The sequence below is a fragment of the Eschrichtius robustus genome, chromosome 1, assembly GCF_028021215.1.
Source record: "Eschrichtius robustus isolate mEscRob2 chromosome 1, mEscRob2.pri, whole genome shotgun sequence".
Lineage (NCBI taxonomy): Eukaryota > Metazoa > Chordata > Mammalia > Artiodactyla > Eschrichtiidae > Eschrichtius > Eschrichtius robustus.
The window spans coordinates 120,915,663-120,939,457 of NC_090824.1; the positions used below are offsets into that span (position 1 = coordinate 120,915,663).

At 44.7% G+C, this 23,795-nt stretch overlaps 1 protein-coding gene and 1 pseudogene across 2 annotated transcripts in view; both read right to left on the bottom strand.

Moving 5' to 3' along the window:
• MYO1E (myosin IE) overlaps nt 1-23,795 on the bottom strand; it is a 202,243-nt gene that overhangs the window by 135,718 nt on the left and 42,730 nt on the right. Inside the window, exon 2 of one of the 2 annotated variants that reach the window (XM_068552635.1) lies at nt 2,452-2,602. The exons of the other annotated variant lie outside the window; for it this stretch is intronic. Coding sequence (XP_068408736.1) covers nt 2,452-2,544 — 93 coding nt within the window. The 5' untranslated portion in view covers nt 2,545-2,602. The remainder of the gene's footprint in view (nt 1-2,451; nt 2,603-23,795) is intronic. 2 annotated transcript variants of the gene reach the window in all.
• Nucleotides 15,888-20,447, bottom strand: LOC137766253 (large ribosomal subunit protein uL11-like; annotated as a pseudogene).

The following is a 23,795-nucleotide window of genomic DNA, read 5'->3' on the forward strand; positions in this document are numbered from 1 at the left end:
ATCATGGGCATGAGCAGGATTGTGCAAAACAGGGAGCCAACAGAAGATGAGAAAACTGAGGATGGGAAGCATTTCATCTGTTTGTTCATTCATTCATTCATTCATTCCAATAGTTATGTGCCTACCAGGAGTCAAGCGCTATTCTAAGCACTGGGGTAACACCTGCAGACCATACAGACAAGACTTTGGCTTTCATCAAGCTTACTTTCTCATTGGTGAGGCAGAAAACCAACAGATGGAACAAAGAGACAGGAAAAAGAGAGGTGGCCGCAGGAAAGCCAGAAGGGCAAGCTGAGCACTTGGGACAAGAAACAGACAGCCAAGATGGACTGCCCATCAGAGGGTGCAGCCCAGGCCACACAGAAAAACTGTCCTTCTTCCAAAGGGCACGGGCCCAAACTACTTTAGTCAGATCCTCAGCCAGTAAGAGAACTAACACCACCTCTTATTTGTATATTGCTTCCAGTGTCTCACTACTTTGCCATTCATCATCCCATGTGAGCCCTAAAGCAACTCAGCGAGGCAGGCAGTGAGCAGGAATAATTATCTCCATTTTACAGCTTGGACAGGCTGCCAGAACTTCCCTGATACTTTAGAGGACCCCAAAGGAATGATGGAGATGCGGGGAGGACCGAAAAGCTAATTTGCGGTTGGGCTCACAGCTTTGGGGAATGTCCCTCTGTTTATCCGTCTACCATGATAATGGCTATGTCATTTATTGCTGGGTTATTATTAAGCCAGGCTGTGAGTCGCTCTGTGTGCTGGATCTCGCCTACTTAGAAAGAAAGAGGGGGCAGGAGGAGGGAACCAGAAGCAGAGGCAGAGCCAGGCTGCTTTTAACCGAGAGACGGTGGGGGTGGGGACAAACAGCTCTTTAAAAACACAGTTTCTAAGCATACTTAAAGGTAGAAATTCCAGCCTAAGAAGAGCCTCTTTGCTTGGTAACGCACCACCCTTAAGAAAGGGCAAAATTATCAAGAAGTGGAAGAGCAGGAGACGGCAGGCTGTGGATGAAGGCCTACTCCATGCCGACTTCTAAGTAAGACGAGGAATTACAGTAATTCAGCCCACAGCAATTTCCCATTTTAACTGATGTTTCCTGTTTTCTATGCTAGGCATCATAAGAATATTCAGAACCAGACCCGGAGTTCACAGGCCGTCCCTTCACTGGGGTACATTCTTTTCTGTTCACTCATCGCATTATGTGCGACTTTACAACCCAAAACAGATCTGTTTTCCTACTGACCTCAATTTGCAGCCACCATTACTGTTGCTGAGAGAATTCTTGGCTCTCTGGGGCTGAGATGCGGAGAAGAACAATCTCGCCTAGCAGTTCCCTGGGCCTGTTGCCCTTGAAATAGAGTCTGGACCTGTTGGTTGGTGTCTCTGCAGGAATCATCCACATCCGGCCATTTGACTTAGGAGTAAGGATGAGGGGGCAGGAGGGGGCCAGAAGTCTCTTTCCAGCCCTTTCAGCTGATTGCTGACCCATCCCTGGGTAGATGAAACAACTGGGTATTTTGTTCAATTTGTTTTTGATGGTAGGATAATGAAAGGATGGTTTTTAAAAACCTTTTATTTTGAAATAATCTCAACATTTCAGAAAAGTTCAAAAAAATTCTTATACTCTACCAATTTGTAACATTTTGTCACGTTTGCTTCCCCTCTGTCCCTCTCTCTGTCTCTGTGTGTGTGTGTGTGTGTGTGTATAGTTTTCTTTTAATCTAAACCATTTACAAATAGGTTGTATACATCATGCCCTTTTATTCCTTAATACTTCAGTATGTATTTCCTAAAAAGGGAATTTTCTTATGTAACCAGAGTAAACAACTTCAGGAAATGTCACATTAATACTTTCTATCCAAGTCAATATTCCAATCTCATCAATTATCCCAATAATGTCCTTTGACAAGATTTTTTTTTTTCCTGGTGCAAGATCACGTATTGCATTTAGTTTTTGTATTTGTTTAGTTTCCTTTAATTTCTAACAGCTTTTTAGCTTTCCTTTGTCTTTTATGATGTTGACATTTTAAAGAATTCGGGCCAGTTATTTTATAGACTCTCTCTCAGTTTGGATTTGAGTGATGTCTCCTCATAATAGATTCAGCTTTTGCATGTTGGGCTAGAATTCGAGTCAAGTGATTTTGTGTCCTTCTCAGGGTATCACCTCTGGAGGTACATCATGTTTGTGGGCAGTATTCATTTTTATCATTTCATTAAGTACTGTCCCATTTCTCCACTACATAATTTCTATTTTTCATTCCTATTGTAACTGCGAAGCAATTTGTGGGGAGATAAAAATTTGAGACTATGTACCTATTCTGCACCTCATCAAACTCTGACAACCAGCTTTGACAGAATTAAAATTTCAAGCCCAGTTATTTGGCACTCAGGGAGAACGCGTTATTCTCAGAAGCTGCGTGTTTCAGACAGATCAGGGCTATGGAGTACCTCTGTGGGCTTCTCAGAGATGCGGTAGCTGGTTTCCTCACACCTGCTGGGTTCCAGATAGGCTGAGGGGGTATAGGGGGCTGCCTTCCTCATCTGTGACACCAAGTTCCACCTCCACAGGGTGTGAAATAATGCATTCCTAGAAGTTGAACTGAAAACCAGAAGTATGAGTCAGGGTGATTCTTAATGGCCCAGACAGCCCCATAGAAAGATGCATACAAGGAAATCAGGTCTGTCCATATGCAAAGCTGTTATGTGTGGGACGTCTGTCTCAGGTTCCCTCCATCGATGTGCCTATGAGCCTCATTCCCCACGTCAATCCCGTCCCTCCTCTTTTCTTTAGCTGCAGTGCTGCTGAATGAGTATCTATTTAAAAGGTGGACATGGAGTCGGTCCTTTTGGACCAGAGAGCTTAAAGCCAGGTGGGGACAAGTGGGTCAAGGGCAAAGAATAACATGGTGAAAAGGATGAAATCCAACCAAGCTGCTCAAAGAGGCTGCCCACAGTTGTTCTTGAGCCACAAAGAGGGAAGACCTTCTTTATGCCCTACCTTCCATTCCAGCCATTCTCGTTCCCATGAGGGAGCCTGCCACCACCTGAGATCGCCAACATTTTCTTTTGGTTAAAAATGATTGTGTAGAAATATTACCTCAGAGGACTTTATTATACAAGAGCTACCAGTAGATGGCCACTTCCACAACCGGAGTGGCTGGGACAGAACCTTAGAAAGAAACCCGAACTGTCTCTACAGCAAATTAGCACAGAAAGGAAGACCAGGGAGCTTATTCGGCAACCAAAGATTCTCTTGCCCTGTCAATATTACACAAGCCTGGAGCCCCTTCCTGAAATATATGTGTAGGCTAGTGATTTTTAATAACAACTGCTGAAACACCATTAGAAAAATTAAAGTTTTACACTTTTTAGGTAAAAAGTTTACATTTAAGAATTTTCTGGGACTTCCCTGCTGGCGCAGTGAATAAGACTCCACGCTCCCAACGCAGGGGGCCCAGGTTCGATCCCTGGTCAGGACACTAGATCCCACACGCATGCTGCAACTAAGAGTTCGCATGCCACAACTAAGGAGCCCTGGAGCCACAACTAAGGAGCCTTGGAGCTGCAACTAAGACCCAGTGCAACCAAATACATAAATATTTTTTTTTTAAAAAAGAATTTTCTTCTCTTAACTAGAGTAATGGGCTATAAAGTATACTCCAAAATTCCTAAAGATTCATAAACATAAATGAGAATTGGCATCGATAATAGTAATTTCAGGGATGGCAGTCTTTTAATAACAACTGCTCTTGTAGTCTTTTTCCTGAACCTCATCCTATGTTTTTCACTTATTCAGTCATTCACTGATTCAATCATTTTAGCCCCATCAAAAACACGTGTGCTGGGGCAAAGTGAGAGTAGCATCGACTGTATATATATACACTACCAAATGTAAAATAGTTAGCTAGTGGGAAGCAGCTGCATAGCACAGGGAGATCAGCTCGGTGCTCTAAGACGACCTAGAGGGGTGGGATAGGGAGGATGGGAGGGAGACGCAAGAGGGAGGAGATATGGGGAAATATGTATGCATATGGCTGATTCACTTTGGTGTACAACAGAAACTAACACAGTATTGTGAAGCAATTATACTCCAATAAAGATCTATTAAAAAAAAACAAACAAAAACCATCTCTGCTAGGTACTGTGCCAGGCCCTGGGGATATATTTATTTTATTTTATTTTTTTAAGATAGAAAGGTTTACCAATTAATTACCTAAGTATGCAGTGGTAGTTCCAGTGTGAAGAATGAATTTTGTTGCCATAACATTCAATTCTTTCATTACGTAAAAATACTGAACGCGCTGGTGACTACTAAAAAAAAAGAATGCAAATGCACTTCACACCTAGTTGTGATATATTACCCCTGCCTGCCAGGTAAGCTGAGAAGACAGAAATCATTGATCTTCGCAGACAACTGAATTCTAACCTGATGACCCCATTTCAAGAACTCTGTAGTTAATTTCATTTTAGAAACACCAGCCCAAACTGTCAAACAATCAGCTATAATCATCATTTATTCCATTTCAATGAAGTTGACTACATTTTCTCTAAAAATTGTTCTCTTCCACCTCAAACACTGCTTTTAAAAAAATCTCAATGCCCAGCTGTAAGACTCAGCAATTTGGTGTGAGGTATACGATACCATCTCCCACCTGGCATAAGGTTTTAAATATCCTAACCGGAATCTCTAAATCTTTAATGTAAGAGCTTTGTCACATATACTTTGTTGCCACTGAGAAGGTGAAAAGGCATTTGAGCAACTGTTTCCTACAGACCAATCAGCTACATTATAATTTATCATCGGGTAAAGCACTAAGTGTTAAATGCCTGGGCTTTGGGTCCCCTTGAATCTCTCCTAGATAATCTAGGGCAGCTCTTCCCAACCAGTAGGTCTGACAAGACCAGTCCTTGGAGAAAGGCTGAGGGTGGGCGGGGCTTTCCTGTTCTCAGGGCTCTGGCTGCCCTGACCACACCGAAGGCCATCCCCTTTCCTAACTCTTTACCGGCAAAAGACACCACCAAAAGTTTAAACCATTTAACAGTCCCCACCACCACTCTCACTCACCCATCCTTCCCACCCACCCCTCTCTCTGACTTAATCACAGGAGGAAGTGAATCTACCTCTGATGCTGTCACAGTTTTTAAAATCTGGAAGTGGGTCACATGATGTAAAAGGAAGTTGACGCTGGTTGAAGACAATAAGCTAGTTGGCAGACCTAGAAACCCGTGATGGCTTACTAGCTAGAAGCCTTCCAGGGTTCTAATTTAAAAAGAAATTCCAAAAATGCTCACCTTGGGTTGGAGGTATGGTTATGAAGAATGTGGGTAGGCTGCTTTGAAGGTCTCATAGACTAACTCTAAAGGAACATTCAAATGATAAAATCATAATCATAACAAGAGTAATAGAAATAACAAACTCTTTGAGAGGGCTTATTTTATACTTTTTTTTTTCCTCTTTACATTTTAGCAGTGACGGCATATAAATCCTCAGAATTTGTTTAAAATGTCTCCTTGGGACTTCCCTGGTGGTCCAGTGATTAAGACTCTGCACTTCCAATGCAGGGGACGCAGGTTTGATCCCTGGTGGGGGAACTAAGATTCCACATGCCATGGGCTGTGCGGCCATATATATATATATATACACACACACACACACACACACACATATATATATATACACATATATACACATATATATGTGTGTGTATATATGCATATATATATCTCCTCAATTAAGGACCTACATTAGTTAATGTACACAACAGCCCAGGAAGCATTCTCTTCGGAGGAAAATGTGGACTCCAAATGACTATGTATATGGACATTTGAGCACTTAAAAATAAGTTCCCCGTTTATATTATGACAACTTGGCAGTCACTAGAGTTTACCTTCTCTTTCCTCTGAAATGTCCTCGTTCCTAGGAAATCTTATCCCCCTCGGCTGCAATCTTGAAGGCTACCCTTCATTTGTGATGCACTCATGCCCCTCAGAGATTTAACAGGAGGCTGGAAATTGGGTGAAAGCACTGGGACCCTCAGCGGTGTCCTCAGGGCTAATGCTGGAGGCAATCATTTATAATTGAGAAGATTCTCTTGGATGCCGGAAGGAATAAAGTGAGTAACGACCACTCTCAGCACTGGAGCCAACTTTATTAGCACTAAGTCCATATTCTGCCGTGACTTGGCAGAGAGCAAAAGCCCAGGACTGGGAGCTGGAAGAACGGACTCACATTTCCTCTTCTGGCACTTACTGGCTGGGTGGCCTGGGGGATTTACTTAAACTCCCTTGTTCCCACCCTCTCAGGGTTGTTAGTGAGGGATCAGTGAGATAAGAGACAGGAAGTCCTTTGTAAACTGGTGCCATATAAATGAGTTACTGTGATAACATCAAGAGAGAATCAAGGGCTTCCCTGGTGGCGCAGTGGTTAAGAATCCACCTGCCAATGCAGGGGACACAGGTTCGAGCCCTGGTCCGGGAAGATCCCACATGCCGCGGAGCAACTAAGCCCATGCGCCACAACTACTGAGCTCACGTGCCACAACTGCTGAAGCCCACGCACCTAGAGTCCATGCTCCGAAACAAGAGAAGCCACCGCAGTGAGAAGCCCACGCACCGCAACGAAGAGTAGCCCCCGCTCACCCCAACTAGAGAAAGCCCGTGCGCAGCAACAAAGACCCAACACAGCCAAAAATAAATAAATAAAATAAATTAAAAAAAAAAAAAAAGAGAGAATCAGGGATACCATTTAATTGATTAACTTCTCCAAATTTACACCCTCACACTAATCATGAATACTTTGCAAAATGTACCTTCCCCCCATCCTCAAACCTGTTTCTAAAAAAGTGCAAAGAACACCTAAAAAAAGGGTAATGCTTCCACTGGAGGGAATGTGGATGGGATCTGGCTCAAACCTCAGGCAGGTCCTGGGCAGGATGAGCATGGATGTGGGGAAAGGTGAAGCAGGAAAAGGTTAGAAACAGTACACCTTGAAGCGAACAGAAACCATCAGCCAATGAGGAGATCAGTTAGCTAGTGAAGTAAGATTTAGGAGGTATCCAGATAACTAAGGCGCTTATCCTAAATGTCTGGAGAGAGCAGTCAACCCAAAATATAACTTCTATATGATTAACAGAGACATTAATCTGTCACCGTGATATGGCAGCATGCTATGAAAGCACGCTGACAAGGCAAGAGCAGCAGGGTAGTGTGTAGGGGTAGAAAAGGCCAGTGCTTACAAGTCAGACCACTTTAGCTGGGCGACCACAGAAGCCACTTAAGGCCACTTGGGCTCACTTTCCTCATCCATGAAAAGAGTGTCACAACCAAACTCATAGGACCATTAAGAGAAATGTGCTAAACCTGGGACCCATCTCGATGGCTGGGTTTGACATGCTGTCTTGACATTAATTAGATGTAAATACAACTGATTCTCTGACTTGACTGTGAGTGCCATGTGGACAGGGAAATCTGTCCCCTTTTCTCTGAATCTCCAGAGTCCACCTAGCACAGTGCTTGGCACCCCTCGGGGCTTGGGCTTGACTGATCTTATTAAATTTATAAAAGAACAATGAGATGTAAAGTGCATTATAAACTGAATATACAAGGTCTATACATATGTAAAGATAAGGGATTGAAGGCAAATAAGACTTTTGTCAATTCAAATATAAAAATGGTGTTGGGGGCTTCCCTGGTGGTGCAGTGGTTGGGAGTCTGCCTGCCAATGCGGGGGACACGGGTTCGAGCCCTGGTCTGGGAAGATCCCACATGCCGCGGAGCAACTGGGCCCGTGAGCCACAACTACTGAGCCTGCGCGTCTGGAGCCTGTGCTCCGCAACGAGAGAGGCCGCGATAGTGAGAGGCCCGCGCACCGCGATGAAGAGTGGCCCCCGCTTGCCGCAACTAGAGAAAGCCCTCGCGTAGAAACGAAGACCCAACACAGCCAAAAATAAATAAATAAATAAATTTATAAAAATGGTGTTGGAAGGTAAGGACCGGTCAAGGTTATCTCCACTTCTGCCCAAGAGAAAATGACATTGTGGCCAGGGCACCTATGACTTTAGTCTGCTAGCCTAGAGCACCTCTAGGGTGGAGAAAGGAAATGCTCTCAGCAGTTGTCTGGTGAGACTAGCCCTTAGCATAACCCCAAGCTACCTACCATATTAACTGGTTCACACATAAAAGAAAATGTGACACCCTGGTTGGTTTTTCTAGAAACCAGCTTAACAGGTAAGCTCCATGCTGCAAAGAAAGCCTTCAATTTCAGACTCCAATCAAGTCTAAATCTGACTGGTAGAATCAGCTGCCAACTTGATGAAATCCATTGTCTGAAACACAAAAGCGAGAGGCTACGGTGCCTTCTAGATTTCCCCTTGGAGTAAGCAGTGTAACCCACAGCTGGGTTATGTCTCCAAGTACTGGCACCGAGGCACAAACATCTCCTTTAATTTGGCCCTCTACAGACCTTGCAAGAGTGGTGGCACAATGTATCATACACGCAACTGGCACAAAGTCAGCACTCTAATACAGCCTGTTATACTAAAGCAGCCCTGTAGGCTCTCTCCCAATAAAATGCGACCACCAGGAATATAATGATTCCTTTCCTGAATATATGGCACTTCACAGCTAGGAGTTGTCACATACATTATCCTATTGGAGTGATGGCTGAAGTCCAGTCAGTCCTCCATATCCGCGGATTGCACATCTACAGATTCAACCAGCTGCAGACCAAAAATTTTGGGGAAAAAAAATTCCAGAAAGTCCCAAAAAGCAAACTTGAATTTGCCACATGCTGGCATCTATTTACATAGCGTTTACACTGTACTAGGTATTATAAGTAATCTAAAGATGATTTAAAGTACATGGGAGGATGTGCTAGGTTATATGCAAATACTATGCTATCTTAAATAAAGGAACTTGAGCATCAGAGGATATTGGTATCTGCAGAGGTCCTGGAACCAGTCCCCCAAGAATACCAAGAGACAACTGCAGTTGTAAGGCAAGCATCTCTATTTCCATTTTCTAAATGAGGAAAGTAATGGTCAGGTCAGGTACTTGGCCAAGGTCACATACAAAGCAAAAGGCAGAGTGGATTCTTACTCCACTGCTTCGGGTAGCCTCTTTTCATCTCTTCACAAAACTGGGGTGATAGTGACCCTGAGAAATAGTGAGCTGAAATATGTCTTAGTTCTAGAGTTTTCCTTTAGACTTCTGAAGCCCAGTGAAAATTTTACAAGGGGTGTTAAGAGAAAGGGCTGGGACTTCCCTGGTGGCGCGGTGGTTAAGAATCCGCCTGCTAATGCAGGCGACACAGGTTTGAGCCCTGGTCCGGGAAGATCCCACATGCCACGGAGCAACTAAGGCCGTGCACCACAACTACGGAGCCTGCGAGCCACAACTACTGAGCCCACAGGCCACAACTACTGAAGCCTGCGCACTTAGAGCCCGTGCTCTGCAACAAGAGAAGCCACTGCAACGAGAAGCCCATGCACTGCAATGAAGAGTAGCCCCCGCTCACTGCAACTAGAGAAAGCCTGTGCACAGCAGTGAAGACCCAACGCAGCCAAAAATAAATAATAATTTTCTTTTTTAAAAAGGGGCTATCTTCTAACTACTTAGGTATGACACAAAATAAATCACAATGTGACTTTTGCCTTTCTCATTTTCTCTACTCAAATGACAGTTGTTATCTTCTTTTCAGAAAAGCTTTCCTCTCAAGAGGGCCCTGTTGAAACGGCCCTGGTTTGGGTAGAAATGGCCAGGGATCCAGCTCCCAGTTCCTAAGTACAGATAAGTGGCGACTATGAATGCAAAATTACTTACTCATGTAAATTAGGTTATAAACTGAGCTATTCATTGACCTTGGCTCAAATCGAATTTTAGAAAAATAGAATTCATCATTAAATGCCTTCCTTAGATTTGTAATGTGCTCTGTAATTTTAGAAAGCACCTTCACAGCCTTGTGAAGTTGATATTACTATCCTCAGTTTATAGATCAAGAAACTGAAGCTTTCAGAGGTTAAGAAACTGGCCCCAGGTTGCAGTCAAGTCTCCTTTAAATGAACACAGATTTTCTAAATGTACAGGACAGTATCACCCCTTCCACAGAATCTATTCCAGGCATCGGCTTTGGTTGGGTGGTTTTTAGGGAGGTCTAAGGAAACAAGGGTTTGCTCTAGATTGGGCGCTGTCAGAAAGCGTGGCAATTCTATGACTGAGTATCTCAATAAATGTTATCTACAGGGAGCGCTGACTGGAGGACAGACAGGACCACAAAATGGTAAAGAAGCAGTGGCTACTCCTACTAGCGGGGGAGAAGATGTCTGGTGGGTATCGTGGGTTGTATGGGAACTCTGTTTTAGTCTGTGCTTAGATGAAATTCCGCTGTGGACTTGCTTGGCCTCACTTGACCATGGTTTCAGAGGGACCTTGTCTGGGGCCAGGGGTGTGAGCGCCAGGCCGGCTCCAACAGCACCGAGGTCTAGTTGTGTCAGGCCAGAGGAGGTCAGCACTTGCTTCTTCATTCTCAAACAGCTGCCTCTGAGCAGCCTTCACATCGAACAGAAAGTTAAAAAGGTCATTCAATAATGATTTAATTCAAACGAAACCTTTCCTTAGTGAAACCAAAAATATCATCAGCACTAAACTGCCCCAGGAACTCCCTGACAGATTGGATAAGCCTTGAGTCACAATCTTCTTGCACTGACTTGTCTCTCTTCCTCCCTTACAAGCCATCAGCTCCTGGGCAGACAGGAGGCTGAAAGGTGGGAGCACCTGCGCATTGCTCCCCAACGTCTGTGCTTCCCTTCCTTGAGTGACACAATCTCTGGCTTTTAGTTGGGCACATAGCTACTCACAGTAAAGAATTCATTCCCAGATTCTTGTGCATCTAGGTGTGGCCAGGTGACGGAAGTGGAAGGGGTGTGTGCAAGTCCTAGGACGCGTCATAAAGAAGCGAGGGGGCGTGACCCCCTTACCCCCCTTGCTCCAAATTGGCAGGTGGTGGCCACAGCCCAGAAGGACCAGTGCCACACCCTGGGGGTGGCAGAGCAGAAATGGAAGGGAGCCTGCACCCCAGACAACTGCAGGGCTCCACACCAACCCTGCACTATCTACATCCAGAATGTCAAATGGGAGAAAAATAAACACTCACACCCGTAACAAACAATAAAGCCCACTCGTAACTGCATCTGCATAGTCTCGGGTGGGACTTTTTCCCCCCCATTTAAATGTAATAAAATTAAACTTAATTCCAGAAGTTCTTCTAGAGCGCCAGGCTACAGAATCTGTTTATAATAATGGTGTATATTGGTATGCTTTTTTTGTTGTTGCTATGCTTACTAATTGTTTTTAGAGTGTATTTATGGCTTACCTAATTACACAGCATATTTCTAATTTTTACCTTTTTGTCTCACTCCCAATAAACCAGAGCCCTTTGATAGGGGCATAAAACATACTGCACAGATATCTGTTTTAATGAACCTTTAAAGACTCTGTAATGTAATCTTATTTTAACTTCTACTACTTCATCTATTCACTTCTCATCCTCCTGGGAGATATTCACGCTTATGGATGGACGAAAATATATACACCTCAGTGAAACTGCAAACTGCTATGCGACTGCTCCCCAGGTCGGCAAAACCTCAAATATTAAATTTGTGAGTGGCAAGATTTTAAATATATAAAAATGCCTTTGTTTGTAAAAGGCCTCAAAGGACTGTTTTCACTGTTGATTCATCGTATCCCTCACATTTGTAAAACCATTTGCAATTTAGAAAGTGCTTTCATACTCATCATCTCATAGCTAGTCAGGCTGGATATTAGTAATTTACGTGTAACAAACAAGGAGCTACAAGTTCTGAGAGGGTGAGTTACTTGCTCAAGAAGCCATCCATCCAAAAATCCCCGTGGATGGCCCTTTGGGTTACGAGCAACGTGGCAGCAAGCTTTCTGGTACCTGTATCTATGCACCTTGAGCTAACATCTCTGTGGGAGGGATTCTGACACGGAACCTCTGATCAGGGATTTGAGGACGGGATGTGAGCAAGTAGAAGGGCACTGGGAAAGCACTGCTGTCAGGGAAACACAGGAGAGCACAGAGACAGAAGGTTGAAGGGGCAGGCCTGACTAGATTCAACGTTCCCAGTTTTATGTAGCTGGAAATGCAGGCCACTGCTTTCTAACTTCAGAGTGAAACTAAGTCCAAGTGGACATCGCCCAGGGGCGCTGCCGTGATGACCTGGGTGGTGGCCACGCTCCAGCACCTTGGGTAGCACTTGAGCCTGGTTAGCCAACCAGATCCGCCAGCAACTGCATTAATACCTTGGGTGCCAGAAGGATGAGGCTCTGCAGAGTTGTTTTCAATTGGAAGAACAAGCAGATAACAGCAGCTGGGACTGACCAGAGTGGGCAAGGGACAGAGATAGCAGCAGACTCTCTCTCTCAAACTAGATCTACGTTCATCCCGATTATAATTCTGACATTTCCTTCTCGCCTTCACTCTCAGGGTTTGCTTCGATTACTCCCAAACCCCTAATCTAGCCCTTTGGATGAGTATGCAATTTATCGTTGATTCCAGTGAGTTTAAAACAGACCCTCTACAGGAATTTGTTTATAATTTCTCTATTTTTAAATTTATTTATGTTTTATTTCCAGTGGGATAGAATGGCAAAGAGCTCTGGCCCCAAGGGTCAGAAAGCCTGGAAGAAGAAAGAGAAAGAAGATGGAAAAGGAGGGGAAAGGGAATGAATATGTATTGTGCACCAGCTCTGAGCCAGGCACTGTACATACATTGTCTGATGTTCATCCTCACAACGATCCTACAAGAACGGGGTTGTTGGTTCACTGCTGATGAGAAAACGGAGCTTTGAGAAGCTGAGTGTCTTGTGCAAACAGTAACCCCCACTCCCAGAAAAAAACCCAAAAGGACTGAAATTCAGTTCTTCTGCCCTGTCATGGGATTTTCCATTGTTCCAAGGTTGTGAAAACCAAATGAGATAATAGATGCAAAAGCCAGCTACTAAAGGGTGAAGAGAACATTATGAGGATGATGCCAGGACCTGGCAGCTTATGTTCACAAAGAACATGTGAGTCTCCCTCGAGGTTAGCCAGTGGCCCAGTCTCAGCCTGGGGGGCGGCCTGGAACGGACCTGAATGAAGGGCCTGGAGGGCTGTGTCAGAAGTCCACTTAGGGCTTCCCTGGTGGCGCAGTGGTTAAGAATCCGCCTGCCAACGCAGGAGACACAGGTTCGAGCCCTGGTCTGGGAGGATCCCACATGCCACGGAGCAACTAAGCCCGTGCGCCACAACTACTGAGCCTGCGCTCTAGAGCCCGCGAGCCACAACTACTGAGCCCGCGCGCCTAGAGCCCATGCTCAGCAACAAGAGAAGCCACTGCAATGAGAAGCCCAAGCACCACAACAAAGAGTAGCCCCCGCTCAGTGCAACTAGAGAAAGCCCGCGCGCAGCAACAAAGACTCAATGCAGCCGAAAATAAAAATAAATAAATTAAAAAAAAAAAAAAAAGAAGTTCACTTAGGTGAGTGGATGCCATGCCCTGAGACAACTACACACCATTCAGAGAGGAAACTTCTCAGAAGGCTGTGGGCCAAAATTTTCTTTTTTCCCCATTTTTCCTTTAAAAATATCTTTAATCCCCATGGATGTCCAAGGTTGCTCTTCACTTTCTTCCATATCATTTCCAGCACAATAAAGCATCTTTTGAGTTAATTGATGAGAGACAAAGAAAGAAAAACTTGTCTCTAAGGCCTTGTTTATCTTCCCCCCAAAAAATAACACATACATATATAATACACAGATAGATATTACATCCCTGTACACATACACTCACTCTCACATCTTCCAACAGGCTGATAACAAGCCTTGAGTGTCTCCTCCCCCGACATCCAATCCTACTGGTTCTACCTCAGACCTGTTCCTCCACTCTGCCCGCTCCTGTCTATTCTCACAGCCACAACTTACTCGAGGTCTCACGATTTCTCACCTGCAAGAGCACCCGAACTGCTCTTTTCGGTCAGTTCCCCACCTGCTGCCGCTTGGTCCTGTGTACCCACCCTGCATGATTACTTAAGTGAGCTACTGGTATTACTGGAGATGGCGGCAGTTTCCTAACCCTCCCCGAGAGCACATTACACAGGTGAGTTAACTAGTGGGCCCGTTACAGCAGCAAGCCCACTGCTTCCTTGAGCCCTAAAGCAATAAGGTGTAGCAAATAAGTGTCTGCTGTGGGTTGAACTGTGTCCCCCTCCAAAAACAGGGTATGTTAAAGTCCTAACCCCCAGTACTTGTAATGTGACCTGACTTGGAAAAAGGGTTTTTGTAGATGTAATCACGTTTAAAGGAGGTCACTAGGTGGGACTTAATCCAGTATGACTGATGTCCTTATAAGAAGAGGAGAAGAGACAGAGACACAGCGAGAAGGCCATGTGACGACAAAGGCAGAGATTGGAGTGAGGGAACAGATCCTCCCCTAGAGCCTTCAGGGAGAGCATGATCTGACCAAATTTGGATTCTAGCCTCCGAAAGTGGGAGAGGAAGCTTCTGTTGTCTTAGGCCACCCAGTTTTTGATAATCTGTTACAGCAGCCCTAGGAAACTAAGAGTATCTAAAGAAAGGTGGGAAGAGTTGACCATCAACAAAAGAAGCCTTCAAATCAAAACAACTCTACTTCACATGTTTGCCTCTGCTAGTTTCTTACCTTCTCCACAAGAAGCCAGGGGCCTCCACATTATGGTTCCAAAGAACAAACCTGATTACCTCATTCCCTTTTTTGTTAAAAAAAAAAAAACCCCTCCATTTTCTATAGGACAAACTCCAAGCCCCTAATAGCCATGTAAAGCCTTCAGAATCTGGTCCCAACCCATTTCTCCAGCACATCACCATCATTCCCTCCTCTCGATGTTTCTCCTTGCACGCTGACCTCCAGCCATCACACTGCCCTGGAGCCCAGGGACTGACTCTCACGCACAGTTGACAACAGGCACGGCGATGACAACCATCTTGGGTGTCCACCAGCCGGAACCAGCCCATAACGTCCTTTCTCTGAAGACCGAAGTCCAGGCAGTACTGAATCAGGCAGAAGGATCTGTGGCTTTGAGGACAGAAGTCACAGGGGTTACCATATCAGAAGCAAAACTTGGTGGGTTTATCAGGCAGTATCAGTTGGTCGTATATGCAGCATTCTATTTCCTCTCTGAATTCACGTTGAGCGTTCACCAATCAGTAAGTTACTGAGTCATCTACAATGTGCTTAGCCCTGTGCAAGGTGCAGGGACACACAGAAGAGTATATGAGGCATAGTCGCGTTCACTCATCAAATGTGTTCGGTCTCGATGGGGAAAGGACTAACGTGCAACATGCTCGTGAGGCAGGCAGCAGAGTCAATTCTATGGCTTATTCCAAAAACTGGAAGAGTTCAGAGAAGGGAAGTGCCAAGTGTGAAGCGCAGTAGTCAGGAAAGAGTAGGTGGAGGAATGGGAACTTAGGCTGGGCCTGGCAGATGCAGAGGATTTGGTTGGCCAATCGGAGGAGGGGGGCTTTCCAGGGACAACACAAATAAGGCCCGGAAGCAGAAGAAGCAAGTCATCACTACTGCTAGGGACACCTAGTGCTCAAAGCACCATTCTTTTTTTTTTTTTTTTTTTTTTTCCAAAGATACATTTTACCTTTGGAATTATTCATTGATCTGTAGGATGCTACTGTGATGCTTTTATTTTTTTTTTATTTATGTATTTTTTTGGCCGTACTGCGAGGCTTGCGGGATCTTAGTTCCCTAACCAGGGATCAAACCCAGGCCCTCGGCAGTGAAAGGGCCAAATCCTAACCACTGGACCACCAAGGAATTCCCCAAAGCACCATTTTTCCCCCCGTTGGTTGTCAAATAACCCTTTATTATTTTTCTTTGCAGTTCTTAACTAGCTGGGCATTCCACTGCACCACTGTTGATGTCATCTATGATGTCGTGAGGGTGGCGGCCATGGACACTGCAGCCCACAGACTGGGTGGTCCCCAGGATCTCTTTAATGGTTCCAGAGAGTTCTCTAGCTAAAGATCGATGCCGCATCTGTCAGGCAATATTGATAATCTCATCAAAAGTGATGTTTCCACTGTGTTTAATGTTTTTCTCCTTCTTTTCGTCTCTTGGCGGTTCCTTGAGGGCTTTGATGATCAGGGCAGAGGCAGAAGATACCACCTCAATCTGGGCCTGTCTGTTCTGAATGGTCAGTTTCACCGTAATCCTCATACCCTTCCAATCACCAGTTGCCTTGGCGATGTCATCACCGACGTTTTTTGGAGACAGACCCAGGGGGCCGATCTTGGGGGCCAGGGCAGACGTGGCACCAACTTCCCCACCAGTGCACCTCAGCTACACGACTTGGATCTCGTTGGGGTCGAACTTAGGTGGCACGGTAGAGGCAGCTGGTGTCGGATGAACCCGGATTCGGGACGACCAAAGAAAGTCAAAGCACCATTCTTGATTAGTTTAGTTCACAGAAGGAGCCTCCAGACAGCAACATCAGCAACACCTGGAAACTTATTAGAAATCAAAGTCCTGGCGCCACCCCAGACCTACTGAATGAGATGCTCTGGGGGTGAGAGTGGGACCAGCAATTGGTGTTTCTATGAACTCTCCAAGTGATGCTGACGCAGGCTAAAGTTTTTGAGAACCACCTGCTCTAAGGAGAAGACATGTTACAAATAAGCTTATAATATCTATTCCTACAGAAGAAACTTTCAAATCATCTCTAACTGGAATTCATTTCGTTCTTGATATAAGCTACATGGTGGTCCAGCAACACGTATGCAGCACCAAGGCAGAGACAGTGTGTGCACACGTGAGTGTGTGTGCGCACACGTGAGTGTGTGTGTGCACACAGACCAAATCAGTTGTCTGTCGGGAAGTTACTGTTAATATAACATCTGAGAAAGAGCTAAAAAAATTAATTATTTAAGGAAGCAACACAGGACTGATGTGACAGTCCTATGGGACAGGAAATTTTATATACTGAAGATACAGAAAGTGATGTGACCGTGGTTACTTAGGACCCAGAAATAATAATAGGAATCTACTAGACGCAACTGCTTCCCTTGTCATCCCACCATCCTTCTGTGATCATCTGGTGATCAGTCCTCTTATTTCCATACACTGGAGATGAGATCTGCACACTCTTTTGTGTTTTAACCTTCTGTACTTGAGGGCCGCTGTCAATTCCCTGTTTTCACCACTCCTGCCAAATGGAGGCTGGGTTTGTTTTCATTTGTGTTGGGTCTACAGCTCCTCGTTAAGTAAACTAGGACTCTGTGTCTGGGCAATGCATTCAAGAAGAGAAAAATAGAAGGAATCAAAGTGAATTGTAGGGAGGGAAGGAGGGGGAAGTTCCCTGGAAGTCTAAAAGTAGGAAGCAAGGATGGTATTTTTGGCTTGGAACTTTCTGTACCACATGAAGTTATGAGAATGACTTAATTGTTCCTGTGCATGTGAAACCGGAGAGACCATAATGGCTGGGTTACACCCAGACGGACTGGAGCAGGACTTAGACAGGGTGGCCTCCTGCCAACGAAACCTGCTCTGCAGACACGAGTGACTGAATCGTTCATGTTTTCAGGGTTGGGCTGTCTGCTGACCGCTGGCTTTGCTCTTCTCCCTCAATCTTCCTCGAGTAGACAGGGTGCTGTGTTACAGAGGGCTGCTATTTCAGGGGTAACCGGAGGGGCAGTGGGCTCCAGAAAGCCTGGGTTCTATCTAGTGGCTTTGTGCACTGAAGCAACTACATTTACTTCTGTTTCCTCATTTGCTGAATTAGAAGGGCAAACTATGTGCCTTGGCTATTTCATAGAACGCTGGAGGAGAGAATAAAATGAGGGAATAGGTACAAAGAACATCCTTTGGAAAATTAAGATTGTTATGCTATTAAGAGTTACTCCTGGACTCTCTCTTGTTTTCACATAGCATCTTTTGCAACCCTCTTCTTACGATGGACACCTATTGGGTTGCCTGTCCTGCTCCCCTTCTGCAGGAGGTGGCAGTCATGATGGTCAATGCCACCTTGCCACCTGACCACAGGAAGAGACCCCTGAGCCAAGTGAGACCAATCAGATCCTCATGCCCAGAAATTGGTAACAGAGACGCTTAGAGATGGAGCTGCCATTGGCTCAGGCTCATGACACAAACCCAGTAGTTCTCATGAGGCCATTTTACTCCCCAGCGGGCACTGGGCAACCTGTGGATTCGTTTTTGGTTGTCACACTGAGGAGGGGGTACTATTGGCACGTAGTGGATGGAGCCCGGGGATGCTGCTAAACATTCCCCAAGACTCAGGATAGCCCCTCACAACAAAGAATTATCTGGTCCAAAATGTCAGCAGTATCAAGGACGAGAAAGCCTGCACCAGAGGGGTGATTGCAAGGCAAATGCCTACAGGGTCCAGGCAGATAATGAAGGGCTGATGCAGGCAGTGGGGAAGCTGAGCTGACTGGAGGGTCTGAAGAAGAGGGCAGCCCCTATGCCGCTCCAGCCAAATGTCACCCCAGGAAATGAGGACTCAAGGTTGCCGGATCCGATTTACCTAGTGAAGCTGGAAATTCAGATCTTCACATGAAATCTGATTTTTAAACTCTGGCGCAATTTTTTTTCTTTTTTTTTTTTTTAATGTATGGGCCAAATAAACACATCTTCAGGTCCCGTGGAGGCTAGGGGGTCAGCAGTTTGTAACCTCTGACCTGAAGGAAGATCCAAAGTCTCCCTCACAACTCTGTGAAGCTATATAGCTCCTCCCCTTACTTCCTTGGATGTTGTAAGGAAGCCCAGGATGTTACATGTGTCCCCCCAAAGCTTTAACTAGTACACACCCCTGCACCTCTCTCTCCCTCCCTCACTTCTGCTACATTTTTGACCTGATGTGCCATTTCCACCCAGAGAAGAATTTGCATCTCTCAGGGTTGAAAGGAACCTTAGAAAAAAATCTAGTCCTGACCTGCCAAGAAAAACATTTGGCTAATTACTTAACCTCTCCATGCCTCAGTTTTCTCATCTGTCAAATGCAGACGATAATGAAACTTCATCGGCTGTTAGGAAGATTGAATGACTTCATATATCACCTCAACCTCCTTGAATCCTTTGTCTTTGGAAATAATGCTCCAATGCTACTGCTGCTGTTAATAAAAATAATAAAACTAGCACACCTTAAGTCAAGATTACATTTGTCTGAGGCTTAGCATAAAAACTCACACAGGGTGGAACTTGAGCATGAAATCAGACTTCCCCAGGACAAATAAGCCATGTCTCATCAGTTACTGAGACATTTTTGGAACACTGTGTGGGCCCTAAAGAATATTTTGTATGTTGATGCATGGAGGACCAACAAGTCCTAGGGTGATTTGGCTTATGGTGATTCTGAGAAGGGGCAAGAACAGCATGAGGGAAAGTGAGCAAAGAGAGGGCAGCAACCTAACTAACCTGCACTTGCAAAAAAAGGAAAAACAAAAGTATACAAGAAATTCTTGGGCTACAGTGCAACAATCTCTCACTATCTTAAGAATTTAGTGAATGCAGGTTTATGGCAAATCTAACCTGTCACAGGGCTGCGGCATTCTTTGTAGCAGTCAAGTCACTGTGGCCTGAATTCTTTCCAAGGCTACTTGACCCTCATAAAAATCCTTGACAGTGGAGTGGGTACCATTTTTTCCCTCTGCCTTTGAAAAGCTTCCTTGACAGCACCCATTACAAAGAGAACAGGGTCTGCTCTCCAGACTGGAGGCCAAAATGTTAATTAACTTATACCTGAGTCTGACCCCCCCCCCCAAAAAAAAAATGTGGGTAGTACTCTCTCTTTCCAGCAGTATTAGAGAAAGAAAGAAATGGAAGTGAATAAGCTCCAGAAAGAATTCTGATATTAAGACCAAATGATTACATATGCTTTTCCACATTGGTCCTTCCTACTTTATTTCTGATCACTTTCTACCAAATAAACTGGTCTTTCAATGACAAAGTTCATTTCATCACATGTGGATTGGATACTGGTTCTATTGCCTTCCACTGCACATTTCACAAAGGATTTATGTGAGTTTTTCTGGGTTCATTATTTCTATGAAAGCACTGTGCTATGTAAGGAAGGTATCATACAAAGCAAATAATGCACATTAAAAATTGAAACTATACTAGGAAAATAAATCTGGATTCAGTTCAAGTACTTGTGAAAGCTGATATTATTAAGAGATCACTCATATATGCTAATAACTAGCTTCCCATGACTTTGTCAATAGCAAAGCCCCCCAGATAACCTCAGTAGCCCGAGAGTATTCTACAGTATTGAGCTGCGTTCTTGCTAGGAGCGGTTTCCTCCATAGGCAGAGAAGACAGTACATCTGATATTTGCAATTTGGAAACGTCAAAAGGGGCGTTATACTTTCCAATCTTGCTCACCGTCCATCTATTCAATAAATATTTATTGAGTACCTATTATGAGCCAGACACTTTGCTATGAGTTGGGAGATGGAGATGAACAAGACAGGTACTTTTCTCATCCTCTTGGGACTTGCAGTCCAATGAGGCATAAAGACAGACTAACAAGCAATTCTAAGAGTTTGATAAGAGTCATGTATGGTAAGACATATTCTTCTCATCCTCCTCCCTAAAGAAACCTGGAAGGAGGGGGATGAGAGAATTTAATCTGATACGAATCATGTACACAGTCCAGATGCTTGGGGCGAACCCTAAACTCGCCATCTCCAGGGTAAACCAACAGAGGAAATAATTTGTGAAGACAGCAGCAACACAGACCTTCAAGAGAAGGGGAGACAGAAGTGAGGCACAGCTTTGGGAAAACAAATTGTCTGGCTTGTGAGGAGCCTAGGAATACAAAAGAAGAGTCATGAGAGAAGTGCCAGGAAAGAAAGCGTGTGGGACATCAGGGAGGGCCTGGGACAACTGGCGTCAGGGACCTTTCCAAGTCCTGTACGTGGGTAACTAATTCAATCTTTATGATAACCCTATGAGGTAGGTAACATTAGCATCACCCCCATTCTACAAATGAAGAAGCTCGGAGGCAGAGGTCGCAAAATTTGCCCAAGGTTGTTAGTAAGTCCTGGAGCCAGGATTCAAGCTCACCCAGCCTGGCCAGAGAACCTCTGTTCCATGTTCCATGCGTGCTGAAGACTTTAGACATGCCTTAGTAGGAAATGGGAAGTCACAGAGGGTTCTTAAGCAAGGTACTATGTAATTAAAGCATTGATTCAGGAATTCATGTAGTCACTGAACATGGAATGAACTGGAGGAGTGGGGGAGGGTAACTGGCATTTACTGAATGCCTCAGGTGTACCCAGACCTCCTCAGACTTATAATATTATCGAATTACCCAACAATCACCCTGGAAGAGACAGATTCCCATTTCACTGATACTAGACCTAAGTCTCAAAATGCCCATTCACTCCTGTAGTGGTGGAATCAGATTCTGAACTCAAGTGAGGCTACCATGAAAGTCCCTGCTGTTACAACCACACTGTCCTACAAAGCTGAGGCAAGGAAACCAGGTGGTAGATTTTTATAATTGTCAAAATGAGTGGTCGTGAGAATTAGAGGAAGGGGTGGGTAGAAGACTTGATAACTAATTAGACACTGAAATCAAGGGAAAGACTGAAGGAAAAAAAAAAGGAAATGACATCAGTATTTTAGGATTCTGAGACTGGAACACTTGTGGTGCCATTCACAGAAATGAAGGAATTAAAAGTATTACGATGTTTTTGCTTTACTCCAGTTTGGGAGGTAGGGGATAGAAGAAGGAGCTGACCAGAATAGTGACTAAGAATACTAACACTTATTGAGCACTTACTATTTACCAGGCACTGTACAATGGGAGTTACACGCACCAACTAATTTCTCACAAAACTCTGAGATAAAGTGTTGTGAGAAGTAAATCAGTTTATTATCCCTATTTTAAAGACGAGAAAAATTGGCAAGTTACCCAAGATCACGCAGTAAACTGTAGGTGTCCTTAATGCCAGCTTTATAGCTTAAGAAACTGTCACAGTGAAGCTGTATTTTTTTAAATCTTTTTAAAAAAATATTTATTTATTTATTCTGGCTGCGCTGGGTCTTAGTTGCGGCACACGGGAATCTTCGTTGGGGCATGTGGGCTCTCAGTTGCAGCATGTGGGCTCTCAGTTGCGGCATGCATGCGGGATCTAGTTCCCCGATCAGGGATCGAACCCAGGCCCCCTGCATTGGGAGTGTGGTGTGTTACTCACTGGACCACCAGGGAAGTCCCAGTGAAGCTGTATCGGTACCTACAAATGGTTTTGACAACTGTGACCTTACAAGCTATTTTTTAGCTTTGAAAAGTGAAATTAAAAGAAAAAAGAAACCCACAGTACTTTTAGACATAAAAGCCCAAGCTTTTTGTGGTTAAACAATCCAGACCATTTGAGAGAACAGTCAAATGTTTTTCAAGTTCAAAGTGCTTACCTAGCATGGTTTATAAGGAAGCCAAGAGAGCCGGTGATGGGCTGAAACTGTCCCGCTTACCTGGCTATTTTAACAACCTAAGTAGCTCTGTCAGAGCAAAAGTGAAATCTAATAGAGTCCTGACCCAGATTTTATTGATTCTAAGAAGCACATTGGTGGGGAGGGGGAGCGGGGGAAGCACGGTGTTTTGTTTTTGCATTTTAACACTGCTGAAATCAGACTGTATCTTACAACTGATGACATGTCTCTTTTTAGTTAACAGCATTTTTCTGTCCTAAATATACATCTTAAATGGTGCGCCTTAAAAATCAATGGCAACAGGGACTTCCCTGGTGGCACAGTGGTTAAGAATCCACCTGCCAATGCAGGAGACAAGGGTTCGAGCCCTGGTCCGGGAAGATCCCACATGCCACAGAGCAACTAAGCCCGTGCGCCACAACTACTGAGCCTGTGCTCTAGATGCCGTGAGCCACAACTACTGAAGCCCGCGTGCCAAGAGCCCGTGCTCCGCAACAAGAGAAGCCACCGCAATGAGAAGCCCACGCGCCGCAACGAAGAGTAGCCCCTGCTCACCGCAGCTAGAGAAAGCTCGCGTGCAGCAACGAAGACCCAAGGCAGCTAAAAATTAAATAAATAAAAAGTTGTTAAAAAAAAAAAAAAGAAAAAATATCAATGGCAACAGAAAATGGAAATAAGTTTGACAGACAATAAACATCAGTTTCTTAAAAAAATAAACAGATGGAGACTTAGTTTTGATGAAATGTGGTCATTTCTGAACATGATACATAAAGAAACAGTTTCAATACGAGAATTAAAATTCCTACTCAAGAATTAAGGGTGATACGGAGCAGGGCTGTGTGCACTGCATCAGCACTGGTGTGGGCTGTGGGCCCAAGGGGGTAGGGGGCCTCGAGGTTAAGGGAAAGTAGCAGACTTGGGATCTGGCTGGCTCACAAGAGCATCTGGGGGTTGTCACCTTCTATTATTACTAAAGTTTTCAGGGCTCTGCTGTTCCGAGTTCGGAGCTACAAAGAGCCTTCTGTGTGCCCACGGAGACCTCTCTGACCCCAGGAGCCCCTCCTTGCTGCCTGGAGACAGAGGAAGCTTCCAAGAGCAGGATGAAAACAGAATCCTAGAGACATCTGAGGTTCAAGACCTAAAGGGGAGGGGGAGGGAATCTCCCCTTGTCTCACCTGTACATTTGAATGAAGTGGGGCATCCTTCCACGTGGCCTCGGTCCTAGAGGGCAGGACCCACTTTGGCCACAAATTATAAACAGAAGAAGGCTTAGATGGGAGAAGGTGAGGTAACTAGATTT